General features: G+C 32.8%; 1 protein-coding gene across 2 annotated transcripts; it reads left to right on the top strand.

Moving 5' to 3' along the window:
* The first annotated feature begins 11,052 nt into the window (after window positions 1-11,052).
* On the top strand, window positions 11,053-16,384 carry LOC11410010 (proton pump-interactor 1). 2 transcript variants are annotated; one of them, XM_003596711.2, is made up of 8 exons: window positions 11,053-11,267; window positions 12,122-12,504; window positions 13,130-13,315; window positions 13,434-13,613; window positions 13,732-13,926; window positions 14,556-14,654; window positions 14,804-15,292; window positions 15,723-16,384. In XM_003596711.2, exons 2-8 carry the CDS (start codon window positions 12,130-12,132, stop codon window positions 16,026-16,028), a joined length of 1,830 nt encoding a protein of 609 aa, XP_003596759.1. In that variant the 5' UTR covers window positions 11,053-11,267; window positions 12,122-12,129; the 3' UTR covers window positions 16,029-16,384. The 2 variants fall into 2 exon arrangements, with proteins under 2 accessions (XP_003596759.1, XP_024632279.1); XM_024776511.2 differs by having other exon boundaries at window positions 12,104-12,504.
* The last annotated feature ends 1,244 nt before the right edge of the window (window positions 16,385-17,628 follow it).

The raw sequence follows: 17,628 nt of genomic DNA, 5'->3' as shown, positions 1-17,628 counted from the left end.
AGTCAATTATCTCTAGTTGAGCCAAATACTGTTGTGTTAACATAAAAGTGAGACTCGTGTCATTCATAGGGTGAGAGAAACTTGGATTATTGGTGCAATATGTTTGGCTCAATTGCAATGTTAAAATATGAGGAGGTTCATCCTTAAAATATCAGGAGGTTCAAACACTAATAAAACAGTGCAATCATGTGGAAATTTTAAAAGTCCAGGGGATGCAAGTGCATCCCCTCACTTATATGTGGCACCACCACTGAGCGGAAGGCACAACCATTTATGTCAACCACAATCGGTACTTGTGCTTCATTAGGTAAAAAGAAATGTTCATGTGATAACCTCAAACCTAATTGAAGATTTACAACTGAATTTAGTATAACATATCAACTATGGGATTCAAATGCAAAACCAATTCACAGCAGGTGTGAGCAGAATGCACGACCATTTGTGTCAACCATAATTGGTACATTGTGCAACATATCAAGGATCTTATGCTCCCCCAAATGACCTATTAAACATCCACCTATCTAACAAAAATATATCATCTTAGGCATAATCTATTGCTTTTGAACAAATAACCACCATGTCTATAATAAGAGTGATGCTTCATAAGCTCATAATAATGAGAAGAGAAGTAAAATCAAGTCTATGACATACAATACAACCCACCTTTATGGTCTCAAGTTTTCCTTTAAAGTACCGAGTGCATCTTCTTTCTCTTTTTCCCACTTAAATGCAACATTTTTCTTAACGGTGTCATTCAAAAGAGTGGTAAAAGTATTAAAATCAGACACAAAAACTCTTATATAAGCTAGCAAGCTGGCCATGCAAACTCATAATATCACTCAGACATTTAGGTTTTTGCCAATCCCTTATGGCCTTATTCTTTTCTTCATCTACCATTACACCTTGTGCACTTGCACCAAATCCTAAGAAAGTAACCTCGCTTTAAAAAAAAAATCTCTAAATATGTTTTAATGGCATACTAACTACATTTAACTAGGTACCACCATCAATTATAAAAATAAAAATAAAGTAAATATTATCATATTAATGGGACATCTAGTATAAGAGAAGAATATTGAGATGAATCATTCTTGTATTTAGAAGTCAAGACTTTAGGAAAAAAATTGTCCTCCCTTTTATGCTTGTCCTTTCAATGTGAAGAATCGTTGGTTGATGCCTTTTTTTTTTTTTTTTTTTTTTTTTTTTTATAAATGATCTTTCTCTTCAATTGTTGCTCAACAATGAATTTCTTATGAACAAGCTTCTCAATATCGATAAAGTATTGTAAATGAACTACATCTATTATCTCATAGCTTAGGCCATCAAATAACCTATCTATTATGACATCTTCATTCTCGCTAATTTTGAAGTGAATTCTCAAAGTCTCGAAGTCCTTAAATAGTCATCCACACTTAGGGTTGGTTCAACCTTTTGGATTTTTTTTATGTAGCCCCTTGATAGTAAGATGGTATATATCTCTTCCTAAAAACTTCTTCAAAACAATCTCAACTAACTATGTTCTTAATAAGATGGTATATTATTCATCTCTCATATTTCTTCATTTATGGCAACAAAATCATATGATTGAAATCATAAAAATAATTATGTTTAATTCCTTAAAAGGATTAAGGAATTAAATTTAATTAAGGAAAATTTAGGTGTATTTCCTTATTTAATTTCAGGTTTGAAATTCCTCGGCAGTTAACTGCCGAAGTTTTCCTCGGCAGTTAACTGCAGCCGGTTCTTTAAAATTTCGGTAGTTAACTGCCGAGGAGCATTTGAGTAATTTACTCGTGTTTCTCAGCCAAACCAAATGTATCAAGCAATACTCATCTTGTATTGTTATGTCAAGAACTTACCTTTTAGCATATCAAACCAAACAAATCTCAATCAATTTTGTGCTAAACCTCTACACAAATGTGATAAAACACACATGTAAGTTATCACTCAAGAGACCAAACAAGACGCGAGAAGCTTTAAGATAATCACGACAAATGTAAAAGACAAGAGAGAAAAATCTAAGCAAATAAAAATACGCTAAAATAGATTTAATTAAAAACTAGCTCAAGAAAGATCGAAATTAGATGGTTAGGTGATTCAAATATGTGTATTGAACAGATATGTGGGAGGTGAGGTACTAAAATAAAATTTGCAAAATTCTTGTGAACTTAACTCAGTTGGTAGGGATATTGCATATTATATGTATGGATCGGCGTTCAAACCTCGGACACCCCACTTCTCCACAATTAAACTGTGTGAGCTCTAGCCAATAAACTATTAGACAACAAAATAAAAATTGCAATGTCTATTAGAGGCAACAAGTGCGCAAAAATTATTGATATTTCAACGTTGAACATTTTTAGTTTTATTAGTATTGGTTTTTTTGAGATACATTTGTTATGTCTCTATGTTATTTTACTTAGATTTGTTCGGTTTGGTTGTCCCCTCAACTTTTTTTTGTTGTTATTCTTTTTTATTAATAATATATACGATAAGATACATTCGATAAACGATGTTTTGGAATGTCGACATAACTGAAATTTTAAAACATCATATTACGGTGACGGTGTCAACATAGTTTGGATGTCTACCCTCAAAATTAATGCATATCGCATTCATCGTTTATAAAAAATAAATTAGGATATATTTTCTAAGCGGTCTTTTTCTCAACCTTGGCCTAGGGCCTGTAAAATGTTAGGAACGGCCCTGACTGAACCAATACCTACCTCCTCACACACACATGCACGCGCGCACACACACTTATGATTATGCCTAACATTAAAGTCCAACATAAAATACATTTTAATACATTTATTTTCTTCCATCATCATCATCATCATCTCTTCACTCATACTCAATTTCATTTCTACTAAAAAATAAATCCTAGATGAAAGCCACACCTAACCCATTGTTCCTCATCGTTGCCATCTCTTGTATGTTTTAATTTTAATTTTAATTTTTTTTGCAATTTTTGTGTTTGATGAATGATTATGTATGAAGAGTAGTGCTAGCAACACTTGAATAATGGATGATTGAAATATTTGAGTTTGATGGACTGGTGTTTGATGAGTGATGGATGAATGGATAATGGATGTGTGAAATATTTGAGTACTGTTAGTTATATAAATTTGTTTGAAAAACAAAGAACATAAAAACCAAAATATGAAAAACAAAGTTCCATGAAATATTTTAGTATGCATGAAATACAAATTTGTGAGAATTTGAATTTTTTAATTGTATTTTCAAACAAACCGATAAACCGAACCGATTAAATCAAACCAGTTTGTTTGGTCCGACTCCTTTTTTCAAAAACAGTGAATACCAAACCAAATTGAACCAACGAAGATTAATTTCATCAGTTCAGATATGTTTTTGATTGAAAATCGATCTAAACCAAACTGTTACACCCATAAAAATATATGTTAAAATAACACTACTAACATAGTGTGAAATTAAAAAGAAAAAAAAATATATAATATTTTGGTCTGAGTCTTGAATAATAAATATTGAATTATGTGAAACAGATATGTGACCAAGAGAAATAGAGTTTGACTGATTTCTGAATTACTAATTGGTAGAATACGAAACAATCCAATCTTTTTTTAATATTATTCAAGAAAAAACGATTTTTAAAAAAATTATAGAGTTCGAAGAACTGTTCGACTCGATTTGAATTTGAGCATAAAAAAAAAACTAAATAACTTAGACTGGTTTAGATTAAACTTTTGATTTTATTTCAAATCATTACTTTAGTTCTTTTGATTTTATTTCAAATCCTGATGTGAAGGTATAGTGTTTTTTTTACTAAAAAACAATGGACGAAGTGCAAATGAAAGGCATTTCATTACTTTAGTTTTTTATTATCTGAGGGAACTTTAACTCTGTTTGTTGAAATTATAGATTCAAACTATTATCAATAAGTTGTCATCTCTTGGTCGAAAACAAGATAATGATCTTGTTTGTTTTAACTTTTTATTTTTATTTTTTTTATAATCATTTTGATAAAAATAATGTGAAGATAGTTCTTTAGAGACTTTTGAGAAAATCATAAACTATGGTTGAAAAAACATTCAAGATGAAAATTAACCATATTAAAATAATTTTTTATTAATATTTTTGAAAAAATGTAGACGCCGTAAGCCTAGCTATGTTTTTTTTTTAGGGATAAGCCTAGCTATGTTGTCAACTGTCTTCTATTAAAAATGTTTTTTTCTTTGAAAAGCTGATCAAAATAACTATTTCATTTTCAACATAAAAAATATTTTTCAATAAAATAATTTTAGTGAAAAGTGTATCCATAAACATAACTAAAACATGCTAAAGCATACCTAAAACAACAAATATGATTTTCAAAAATCTAAAACAAATAGACTCAATACATGGACTAATCTTCTTAATTTTTTTAAGGATATAAGGATTAATCGAACTTACATTTGATGTGCGCAAAATAACAATTCAATTAACACTATGCAATTAGGATGTATAATCTGCAGTTTGAAACGTTATGCAATCAGGATGCAATTGACTTGGTTAAACCTTTTAGCATGGAGGAGGTGAAGCAGACAATTTGGAATTGTTAGAGCTTTAAGCGTCCAGGGTCGAATGAGATCAATTTTGGTTTCATCAAGAATTTTTGGGAGGAGATTAAAAATGATATGATGTGGTTTATCATTGATTTCCATCGAAATGATAGCCTTGCAAAGAGAATCATAGCACTTTTATAACTCTTATTTCAAAAGTAGATAGTCCTCAACGATTGGGTGACTTTAGGTCAATTTTCTTGGATGAGTGCATGTATAAATTTCTAGCAAAAGTTTTGGCAAACATATTAAGGAAGGTTATTGGTGGTGTGATATCAAACTCCCATTCTGCTTTTGTTACAGGAAGGCAAATCCTTGATGAGATTCTAATAGCTAATGAGGTGGTTGATTATGCTTAGAAGTGGAAGAAATAATCATTGTTATTTAAAGTAGATTTTGAAAAGGCTTATGATTCGGTTGATCGAAAGTATTTGGCAGAGGTTATGTGAAAGATAAACTTTTCTTTTTTATGTTGTAAGTAGATGTTGTCTTATGTTGGATCCGCAATGGCGTCGGTGTTGGTTAATGGCAGCCCAACTAAAGAATTTCCTTTAGAGCATGGATTTAGGCAAGGTGACCCACTTTCTTCGTTTCTTTTTTTGCTTGTTTCGGAAGGGTTTAACAATATTATGTCCACCAAGGTTACATCTGGCTTTTTCATGGATTAAATTGTTGGTCGTGGGGAAACTATTTGACTATCTCGTCTTCAGTTTGTGGATGATACATTAAACTGGATCAGTTCTTTACGTGCGGCCCTAATTTGAGAATGTATTAGGATTGAAAGTTAATTTTAACAAAAGCATGTTAGTGGGTGTGAATGTGATGAATTATTGGTTATCGAAAGTAGTGATGGTTATGAATTGTAAGACTAGGAGGTTTCCATTTGTGTATCTTGGTCTGCCTATAGGTGGTAACACGCAAATGTTGAATTTTTGGGTTCCGCTACTAAACTGTATCAAAACTCGTCTGTCAAGTTGGAAAAGGAAGTCTCTTTCTTTTGGTGGTCGGTTTATTCTCCTGAAGTTTGTCATGTCTTCTCTACCGTTCTACTTTCTTTCCTTCTTCAAGGTTCACATACGTATAATCTCCTATATTGAATCTTGGGTTAATAGTGTTTTACCCCCCTGTAATATAGGTCATTTTCGGTTTTACCCCCTGTAAAATATTTTTTTTGGATTTCGTCCTTGTAATTTGAAGATTTTTGGTTTTGGACCTTCATGAATTTTGACAGTACAAAATGAAAGATATGGCAGGGGGTAAACCGAAATTTGCTCAAATTAACAGGGGTTTAAACCGAACTTTTCTCAAATTATAAGGGGGGTAAACCTATATTTGCTCAAATTACAGGGGGTGAAATTTTCCATGAAGGTCCAAAACCAAAAAATCTTCAAATTTCAAGGATGAAATTCAAAAAAAATATTTTACAGGGGCGAAAACCGGAAATGACCTATATTACTGGGGGATAAAGCACTATTAACCCTTGAATCTTTATTAAAATATTTTTTTTTTTTGTGGTGAGGATTCTAGGGAAATTTCTTGGGTCAGTTGGAACTCGATTTGCTTGGGGAAGGAGATGGGAGGTTTAGTGGTTAGGAAGATGAAGGAATTTAACCTTGCATTGTTAGGAAAGTAGTGGTGTTGGTGGATGTATGTTGATAGGGAGAGTATTTAGTATAGAGTTTTGGTGGCGCGTTATTGGGAGGTGGGGGGTCGGTTGAAAGAAAGTAGGAGTTAAAATTCTTCTTGGTGGAAGGATCTAATGGGAGTTCGAAGATGGATTGGTTCATGGGTGGCTAATTGGTTTGATGATAACTTAAGGAAGTCAATATGAAATGGTATTGCTACATTCTCTTTTGGACGAATCATTGGTTAGGTGGTATTCCTCTTAGTGTTAGATTTCATACGTTATTTGAGTTAACTGACAACCCTTTCATGTAAGTTGATGATATGTATGCGGTTGGTTGGGGTAAGGGAGAGAGGCTTGGAACCAGAGACGATGTTGTTTGCATGGGAGGAGAAAATATTATGGTAGTGTTGTGATATCCTTCTTGATGTTGTTTTACAGGTTGATGTGGTGGATACATGGAAATGGTATATAGATCCTTCAAAACGTTATATTGTTTGTGGTGTCTATCATTTGCTGACAACGGAGGACCAACTTGGTGATTCAACATTATCTGATTTAATGTCACATAAACAAGTTCCTTTGAAAGTTACATTGCTTGGCGTCTTCTTCGAAAACGGATATAAGCGTGACATACTTCAACAAAATCCTCAGTTATGTATAGTTGGGTGCGGTGTCGTGGAGTTTGTGGATCACCTTGTTTTGAATTGGCCTTTGTTTGGTTCGATTTGGTAGTTAATTAGGTTTTGGACCGGTATTTGTGCAGATGATCTGCACTTGATGCTGAATCACTTTATTAAGTTTAGAAAGACAGGTGATAACTCAAAATCTCTTCGGTACAACATATTTAATAATAAGGAGGAATCGATACAACATATTTTTATCTGATTTTATACTCCTCTTTTTTTTTACTTAATTCTTTAGTTTGTTTGAGTTTTGTCCTCTAATTTTCTACTTCCCCTTGTTGGGTTTGACGTCTTGTAATTATTTTTGAACTTGTTGTGTTCTGATTTTGCACGAGTGCTTTTCAGAATGCTTTTTTCGTAATTAATATATATCATTTTGCGTTGTTAAAGAAAAAACTTTGCAATCATATCGCTAGTTTGAGATGATCAAATAACATAATGATAGGATGCAAATAAATCATATAAAAGTAAAACAGTAAAATTAGTTGTGTTTTAATTTTTTTTAATTAAATTTGTAATTTATAATACAAATTTCCAATTTATACTTTATCATTTTAATTTTTGTGACTAATATAATTTTTTTTTCCAAATCATATGATGGTCAATTTACGATTTCAAATTTCATAAATATTTTCCAAATTAGTTTAAATACTTTTAACCTAACTCTTTTTTTATAGTTTTTAATATTATTTTTAGTTTATTTTAATATTTATCATTTGATTAGATTTTACATAATATTTTTTGTAACTTCTCATTTTAAAAAATAAGTAAAATGACAAATTACCTTTTGTATAAATTGACATAAATTCTTTGATTTTTTGGGTTAATAGTGTTTTTCACCCCTGTAATATATGGCATTTCCGGTTTTCGCCCCTATAAAATTTTCGGTTTGATTTGCACCCTCGTAAAATTTTTATTTTTCGGAAAACACCCTTAATAGGCCATTCAAAAACCAAAATTTTTAAAAAAAAAAAAAATGATAGAGATTAAGATTTATGGAGTTTGAACCCACCAACTAAGCCGTGTTCATGGAGAGATTAAGATTTAAATTTAAGGGGCATACATAATAAGATAGAGCAACACAATTGATTTTTTTTTTCTTTTCTGAATAACAACATGATTGAGTAATAATAATATTCACTTGTCAAATAACATATTTAAAATGAATGATCTAGTTTGACTATATACAATATTCATATAACATATTTTGACCATATTTTCTACTAAATTATAAACACTAATGGTAGTATATAAGATGTTGTTGGATTTGTCTCAATAAAAAAATTTAAAATATAAACTTTTTTTTTGCTAATAAATAGTTAAATATATTAAAGGTCAAAATTGTGCATTGACACGTGTGGAACAGTCAACTAGATCACTTGGTTTAAGACTGATGAAGTATATTTATTCTAGTTGTGAAACATACCCTAAAATTCACGTGATTACGTAGATTGGACATCAAGCGGGTTCAAGACCAAAACCCCAAACTCAACCCATATCAAAATCATGTATATGTTGTCTAACCCAGATTTTAGAAGGCTAGCAACACTCTGATATGACGAGTAGCGAATAATCGAGTTTGGCGTTTTTGGGTTGTTTAGACTTTAATGACTAGTTTATTTAAATTAATTTCTTTTTTTTTGTTGGATTTATTGTGTCGGCCATGATAAACTACGAGTCTTAGTATAGTTCAATATGTGTTTAATTTCATCTTATCCACATCAATTCTACGACCAAGGGTGTTTAGATGGGCAACAAGTCCAACAAATCGAATTAGTGATAATTAACATAAAAAGAGCAATGATAATGACACCAATTCATAACAACCTGCATAGATCACTAAACTCGTCATCTATAACCCTAATCAATATGAGATAATCGTATCTGCCAAACCCTATGATTACCTAAATTAGCTCATCGTGTCCAACCTCTATAAATATCATATCTGAGAATGAAATCTCTATAACCTTATAATAAAACAACTATAATCATGTATATGTCCTATAACCTTTTTTTGTTGCAACACTATATGATATAACGAGTAATTGAGTTGTACATAATATCAGGCAGTTTAGACTCTAACGACCAACTTGTTTTCATTAAGTTCATTTCTTTTTTTTTTGTTGCATTTATTATGTCGGTCAAACAACGAACTACAAGTCGAAGTACTGTTTAACACGTGTCATACGTCATATTATGCAAATAAACCCCACACTCAAGGGTTTTTAGATGGTCGATAAGGCCAACGAATCGAACCACTGATAACCAACATAAAAAGAGCAACAATAATGACACTAATTCAAAACAACTTTCATTGATCCCTAAACTTGTAGCCTTTGGCCTTAATCAATTAGATCGGATAATCGTATCTGAAAAACCATATGATTACCTAATTGATATCATCATCTCCATCCTTTATAAATATCAGATCCGAGAATGAAATATTTATAACCTTATAAGAACACATCCATAACATGTATATGTCATATAACCCTTTTTGCAACAACACCGTGATATGACGAGTAATCGAGTTGGATATAATATCAGGGCGGTTTAGACTGCAATGACGAACTTGTTTTCATTAAATTTATTTCTTTTTTTTATTGCATTTATTATGTCGGACAAATGATGAAGTTCAAGTCTAAGTACAATTTAACATGTAATAGGCGTAGTCTTATGCAAATAAACCCTACACCCAAGGGTTTTTAGATGGCTAATAAGGCCAACGAATCGAACCACCGATAACCATCATAAATAGCAGTTATGATAATCAGATCTTTGCAACCTTATAATAACCAACGAAAAACATGTATATGTCTTCTAACCCCTTTTGCAGGAGTACTATGATTTATCGAGTAATCGAGTTGGACAAAATATTTGGCGATTTAGACTATAACGACCAACCTGTTCCCATTAAATTTCTTTCTTTTTTGTTACATTTATTATGTTGGTCAAACGATGAATTACGAGTCTATGTACAATTTAACATATATCAGACTTCATCTTATCCACATAAACCCTACAACCAAGGGTGTTCAAAATGGGCAACAAGGTCAACGAATCAAACCACCGGTAACTAACATAAAATGAGCAACGATAATGACACCAACACATAGCAACTTGCATAGACTCAACAATATCACTGTCTTCGATCTTTCTCAATATCATATCAGATAATCGTATATGTCAAATCCCTATGATTACCTAATTGAACTCATCGTCTCTGACCTTTGTCAATATCATATCAGATAATCGTATCTGTCAAACCCTATAATTACCAAATCGAACTCATCGTCTTCAACCTTTCTGAGTATCAATTCAGATAATCGAATCTTTGCAACCACATAACTAACTACCTAAAATTCACCTAATATTTCCAAAAGCAACAAAAGCTCTTTCTCATTTTCACACAAACCTTGTATAAACTCACTGAACTCATCGTCTCCGACATTTCTCTGTGTCATGTCAGATATAATCGAATCTGTCAAACCCTACAATTATCTAATCGAACCCATCGTCTTCCACCATGTAACTACCTACGTAAAAATTCACCTAAAAATGTTTCCAAAAAACGACAACAAAATCATTCTCATTTTCAAACACAACCTTATACAGACTCACTAAACTCATCGTCTCCAACCTTTCTCTGTATCATACCAGATAATCGAATCTGTCAAACCCTACAATTATCTAATCGAACACATCGTCTTCAACCCTACAACTACCGACCTAAAAATTCACCTAAATATGTTTCCAAAAACAACAACAAAATCATTCTCATTTTCAAACACAACCTTGTACATTTTAGTAAGTGAATATTCTTCCATTGCTAAAAGTCAATATAATACCTAAAATTCCATTAACTGCAAATTTCTCTACTAAAAGAAACAAACCTTCCATTCAACCTAAAAATGAAGAAAACACAAAGGTAAAGAATATCATCATATATAGAACCACCCAAAATTGCAAAACCCAAAACCTCATTTATTCATTTCATTTTACCTTTTTACCCAAATGAAGAAAATCCACAAAAACAAGAGAAAACAACCTTAGCCTTACGTTTTTACTGTTTCGAAGAAATCGAGGTAGCGAAATCCACTGTCGAACCTGAAAAAATCATTACCCTTTTTTTGTTCATATATAAATATAGAGACACTGTAAAATGATGTCTCTTTCTCATTCTCTCTCTCTACATCTATATCTCTCTCTCTAAACGGGTTCTTGAGTAAACCTGCACGTGGAGGAAGAAGAAGAAAACAGAGCGAGATCTGACCCATTTTTCAATTTTGGGTTTTTACATAAACTCTTTATTGGATTTGGAGACCCTTTTTCAAAAGGGGTCTTCTTCTTTACGAATCTTCTTAGCTCTATACTCTGGTATGTTCATTTCTCTCTGTTTTTCATTTCTCAAGTTTTGTTTTTTTTACTTACTTGTTTTTTGTTGTTGTTAATCATTGATGGGTTTGATTCATTTTTAAATATTCAGATCACACCCTTTATAAAGTTTTTAATTTTGCTTTGTTTGGTTATTTTTTCTGAGATTTGGATTTTGCATGTTGGGTTTGATCACAATTGAATAAGGTGTGTGTGTTTTTTATTTATTTATAGTACTTATTTTTTGTTTTTGTGTATCAATGATGTAGTGATTGATTATTCAGATCATGCCCTTATGAAGTTTTTTATTTGGTTGTCTTTGCTTATTTTTCTGAGATTTGGATTTTGCATGTTGAGTTTGATCATAATTGAATAAGGTTTGGTTTTAAGTTTTTTAACCTAAAAATTTGATTTTTATTTATTTGTTAATAAATTATTTATCTGGATTGTGATTTTTTTGGTTTGCATGTTTGAGATTAAGATGGTAAAGTTTAGATCTTTTTTTTTTTTTTTTTATGTCATGTGATATGGCTGGATTGATTGTTTGTGATCAATTTGATGCAATTGTTTTATTGATTGAAGTGCTCATTTTTCATGTTGATTTGTTGTGTATATGGTGTTTTTTTTTTTTACTGCATGTGTATCTGTTTGTTTGACAATGATAATACACTATTAATGTTACTGAAAATTTAATCTGTGATTCATGATTTAGTATTTGAGTATCTGTTTATTGAGCATGTGGATCAAATATTGAATTACACAAAGTGCCAAATTTTTCATACATTGATATGGTTTAAATATTTATCTGTTTTTTTTTTATTTTTTTTATTTTGATTCAGGTATCTTGGATTTTGTAGTTGGAGCTATGTCGGTTGAGATTGTGGGATTCGAGATGGTTCAAGGACCAATGGATAACGGTGTTGAAGGAGACAAACCTGTTGCTCTTGAAAAGGAGAATGGAAAGCTGGAGAAAGATGTGGGAGCTGGTGAGACCATCAAGTTTGGGTCACATGGAGATGAATCTGCGAAAGTGGAAGTCAACGATGTTGCTGATTCCAATACCCCGAAAGATGCTGCTGAAGAATGGCCTGCACCTAAGCAGATTCATTATTTTTACTTTGTCAGATGCAGGCCTTATGATGATCCATCCATCAAAGCTAAGATTGATCTGCTTGATAAGGAGATCAGCAAGAAAAATCAAGCTCGGTTTCAGATCACGGAAGCGCTGAAGGCAAAGAGGGTGAGTTGGTGATAATTCACAATTGTTGCTTGTCGTGTTCGTTACCGTACAAAACCCTAAATGTCAAACTATTTTACTTGTTATTACTGTGGTGCCATCGAGTTAATGTAGATATAAGATAATCAGAATGTTTTAAAACCGTAGCGATTTAATATTTTATTTGACCTATTAATGCTATGCTTGAGTTGTCAATTAATATTGAAAATTAATGTGAAAGGTCAAATACTTTATTTTCCGGTCTTGAAGGGATTCGTGTCTTGGTGTCTCTTGACTCCAGGCGTTGAGCCGCAAACTGTAAAAGGCACATTTTGTCGTATTATCTTGAGATGTAACCTGTAAAATTAGATCAAAGGAGTCAAATCATTTATTTTCTGATGTCTAGGCATCCATGTTTTGGTGCCTCGGTATTGAACAATAAACCCTTAACGACACGTTTTTGTCTACTGGCGAAGTTATATCTCAAAATCATTTGCTATGTAATAAAAAATTAATGTGTGTTGCACATGACTTGACAACGGGAAATTTTTTCTCCCTTAAAAAAAGGGAACTTTTTTCTATGAAAGTTTTATAATCTCAATATACATCTTATTATAATTGCATGTTTGGTCTTTACTCTTCCTTGCAGTCGGAAAAATCTGAGTTGATTTCTCAGATTAAGATTCTAAGAGAGGACAACAGGCAATATCAGAGTCTTTTTGATGAGAAAATGAAAGAGATTGAGCCTCTGCAGCAGGCACTGGGAAAGCTGCGCAATTCAAATAATGCTGGTCGGGGCGGTATCTGCCAATCCGAGGAGGAACTTAACAAATTCGTATGTTATGAATCTCTTAGTTGCTTTTTAATCCAAAGCCCTCACTTTACTTGTGTTTTAGTTCATTCAAACATGTATTCTTCATTCACTCACCGCTGATATGCTTTTATGGATACAGATAAATGGCTTACAGTACCGCATTCAGCACGAGAGCATTCCATTGACTGAAGAAAAGCAAATCCTCCGTGAAATCAAACAGCTTGAGGGGACAAGGGAGAAAGTCATTGCCAATTCTGCAATGAGGACCAAGTTGCATGATACTATTGGGCCGAAAGATACCATCCAAGACCAGGTTAAGGTAAGATATACTTTTTTTGTAAGTTTTACTATTGGTTTTTTTTTCAAGAGTTTTGAATTTTTTTCATTCTGTATTATTATTAGTTAAATAGTCCTTTACATGTTCAATTTTCTTGCAGCTTATAGGTGGGGATTTGGATGGAGTGAAGAAAGAGAGACAGGCGATTCGGTCCAAAATCAAGCAAATTGATGATGTGCTGAAAGCCATTGACATCGATATCCAGTCTCTGCAGGCAGAACTGGTAGCTGTTACTCAGAAGAGGGAACAAGCTTTTGAGAGCATTCAGAAGCTGAGGAAACAGCGTGATGAGGGGGTATATTTTGCTATAATTATGAGCATTGTTTATTGTCTAGTCTCGAAGGAATATTGTTAAAAATTAAAAACAGTTTTGTTTGAACCCAAGGGTGCATTTGATTGTGAATTTTTTCCGGTAACGTTTTCTATATTCAGTATTAACTACATAAATGTCTTGTTTTCAAATATATGTATAGGATGTGGTGAAACCCTTACTTTTACATTTTCATCTCAGTTTACATGAATAAATTTTTGAAAGATGGAGTACAAAATGTGGAAGATGTCACTTCTATTCATCTGAAAATGTGGCATTCAACGACTCCCAGTCTGTTTCTAAATCTTCCGATTTTCATCCAGTATCATACCACATTTAATCTGACTAATAGTGAAGTTTGCACCTAAAATTTTCTGTTTGAGTTTTAGTTGAAATTGCGATAAGAATCTGATGATTGTTTATAGCATATCTATATAATTCTGTCCTTAATGTAAATTTCATCTAAACATTCTTGATGCTGTTGCTAATGTAACTATCTAGTAATTTTTGTCGTTATTTCATAACTTGTATTTTTCTTTCTTTCTTTCTTTCCTAGTGTCATGATCTAACTCTCCAAATTAATTTCTGAATATGACTTGTATTTTGTTTTTCAGAACTCCTATTTCTACCAAAGTCGTACACTTTTGACCAAGGCACGTGAGCTGGCTGCTAAGAAAGACGTTGCTGCTATTGATGAACTTTCTCAGACAGAGGTTAGCCCACATAAATATTCATTCTTCGGAGCTATTAAATAGTCAACGATGGGATTACACAGCAACCATCTCTTTTTCCCGATTTCTCTGACCTTGATAATGGTTGTGGTTGAATCTTGCTTTTTTCTAATTTTCCCCTCTGATTGTAGGGTGAGAAATTCATGGCACTTTGGAACGGCGGCAAAGCTTTTAGGGCTGATTATGAGAAAAGAATTTTGTCATCGTTGGACATGCGGCAGCTGAGTAGGGATGGGCGCATAAGGAACTGGGATGAAAAACCACTGCTGGAAGAACCGAAACCTGCTGCTGAACCTGAGGCATTACCAAAACCTGTCGCAAAACAGCCAAAGGAAGCGCCTAAGCCTTCTCCAGTTGAAACTTTGCCAGCTCAAAAAGAAACCAAATCCAAAGGGAGGGATTTGGCAGCAATTGATGATGATTATGAATTTGAAAATCCTCACAAGGAGGCCCCTGCTGCAAAAGAGCCTGAAATTGATCCAGCAAAGTTGAAAGAGATGAAAAGAGAAGAGGAAATTGCAAAAGCAAAGCTTGCTGCTGAAAGGAAGAAGAAGATGGCAGAGAAAGCTGCAGCAAAAGCAGCTCTCAAAGCACAAAAGGAAGCTGAGAAGAAACTTAAGGTAATTTAATTCTTGATCTGGTTCTTTTTTTATTTAGACTCTCGTGCTAGTTTATATCATGCTATAGAGATTTTTTTTTTAAAAAAAATAAACTATCTTTCGACTCATCATTATTTGTGTCGGGCCTATTAATTTTACTGTAATATCTTTATGGATTTAGATTCTCTCGTGCTATTTTTTGTCATGCCATAGGGAACAAGGTAAAAAAATTTAGGTTTAATTACTCTGTAGGTCCTTCAACTATTTGAAGATTTTTAAGTAGGTCCCTAAACTAAAAATGTTTGTAATTGGATCTCTGTATTAGTGTAATTTGTAATGAGGCCTTGAATAAATTGTTTATCCAAATAAGGCCTTGCTAGTGTTAGGGGATCTAAATCCATTTTCCTATTCCATTAAGATATAATTTGCAAAATCTGGAATTGTTTTGTAGGTCCTCGAAAAGAAAGCAAAGAAGAAATCTGGAGCTGTTGCCACTCCCCAGGAGGAACAGGAAGCTGCAGAAGTCGAGGCTACTGAACAAGAAAAGGTGGATGATGTTGTTGAGGCCCCTGCCCCAGTGAAGGAAAAGGTCACAAAGGAGAGCAGTGTCAGGTCCAGAAGCCGAGCAAAAGCACCAGAGGCGATCCCAAAAGCTATCCTGAAGCGGAAAAAGTCCAACAATGACTTGCTTTGGACTGGTATTGCTGTCTTGCTAATCCTGATGCTGTTGGGGCTTGCATACATCTATTTTGTCTAAAGAAGAAGTTTAGTCCTAGAAGGAGTCTGTGAAACCAATCTTCCTAATGGATGGTTAGGTTTATGAGGTAGCTTAAGTTATTTCTGTTCTTATACATCCTTAGGGGAATTGAGTTGAGAAACACATATACTCCTGTTGTGCTTTTGCTCCTGTCTTTGGAAAAAAAGCTATATACACTAGTTTGGATACTTAATTTTCAAATTTTGTTCAGATTTCATGTTACTGGAAGGTTTGGTGTTGTTGTGATATAGTTAAATTTTCGGCGGAGGGAATAGTAGCCATGATATACTTTACAGAATTCAATTGTTGGTTAGTTTTGATGGTAGACAATAAAATCACATGGCTTGGAAATTAAATCTTGTGGTAGATTTGATGGTGTATATTTGAAGCCTGTATGTATTTCGGGTTGGTTCAGTTTTGCATTAATAATTGGTGCAAAATTTTAACCTACCAATAGCACTATAATTTGATTGGAGAAGTGTTCGGGCGGAAAAAAAATTGTTTTTATCGGCAAGTACACATCTAGACGACAATTTTTTTCGTCGGATGTGTACTTCTGAGGTGACTTTGGGAGCAGGTAAAGTTTCTACCCTATAATTTATGCATCAAGTTGTTTGAAATGATTTTTTTGGGTACATATAGTTGACTTGGTACTCTTTTTTTTTTGTTTGTTTTAAATAAATTTTTTCATTCGTTATTATTTTTAAAAATAAATGTCCCTTTTGCATTTTAAAAACACATTTTGAATGAAAATTGTCAATTGAAGGATCTACCTTAATTTAGGATCTGCTTTTAATTTTGATAGTGAATTTTACATATATAGTTTTGTTTGATTATTTGAATGGACAATAATTTGTCTAAATGGAACCACTGCTTTTAAATTATTATTTTTTGGTTACAACCACTGCATTTAAATTTGTTGGCAGCAAAGTTGTTCCTTTAATCAATGTGATTTTAGACAGAGACAGATGAGAATGGGGCACAAACTGTTTTGATCTTTGAATCTAGAAGTAGTTTTTCTTGCTTGGTTTATATTTGGATTCACATTTAAAAGATTCAAAATGATTTTGAATATGTCTTTCTCACATCTCCTTTATCTCACTCTCCAAACAATAAGGCTTTGTGTGAGGGTTTGGAGGGGAGGGGAGGGGAGGGGAGGGGAGGGGAGGGGAGGAAAGGGAAGGAAAGTCTTTGAAGGGTTGGTAATATGGAGGAAAATGGTCAAATCTTTCACATTTTTTGAAAGAGTGTTTTTTTAGAGAATGTTAAATTAATGCTTATGATTAAATATATTTTTAAATTAAAAAATATTTTAACTACATAGTTCAAATTTGTAGAATTCATGTAAGCTCTCCAAAATCCTCCTCCAATATAATTTTTGAGTTTCCATAAATGAGGATGTTGTATCATGAAAAAAAATGAACCTCTAAAGTCTTCCCCTCTTAATGTTATCTATTTCTTTCACTTGCTCCTTCTTTTTTATCTTTTCTTTTTCTCAAACCTCTATGCTCCCTTCTCTTCCAAACTTGCGAACAAAGCCCAAGACAACATCGATTTTAATAAAATAAACCCGCAATTTTATGAGTTTGAGGATTGTTTA

The sequence above is a fragment of the Medicago truncatula genome, chromosome 2 (genome assembly GCF_003473485.1).
Source record: "Medicago truncatula cultivar Jemalong A17 chromosome 2, MtrunA17r5.0-ANR, whole genome shotgun sequence".
NCBI classification, from domain to species: domain Eukaryota; kingdom Viridiplantae; phylum Streptophyta; class Magnoliopsida; order Fabales; family Fabaceae; genus Medicago; species Medicago truncatula.
The sequence above is the reverse complement of the archived record's forward strand: the minus strand, read 5'-3'. Positions and strand labels throughout refer to the sequence as shown.

Coding starts and splice junctions, on each gene's coding strand:
- LOC11410010 (XM_003596711.2), top strand. CDS start 12,130: ATGTCGGTTGAGATTGTGGGATTCGAGATGGTTCAAGGACCAATGGAT. Junction 12,505..13,129: donor AAGCGCTGAAGGCAAAGAGG/GTGAGTTGGTGA, acceptor TCTTCCTTGCAG/TCGGAAAAATCTGAGTTGAT. Junction 13,614..13,731: donor CCATCCAAGACCAGGTTAAG/GTAAGATATACT, acceptor ATTTTCTTGCAG/CTTATAGGTGGGGATTTGGA.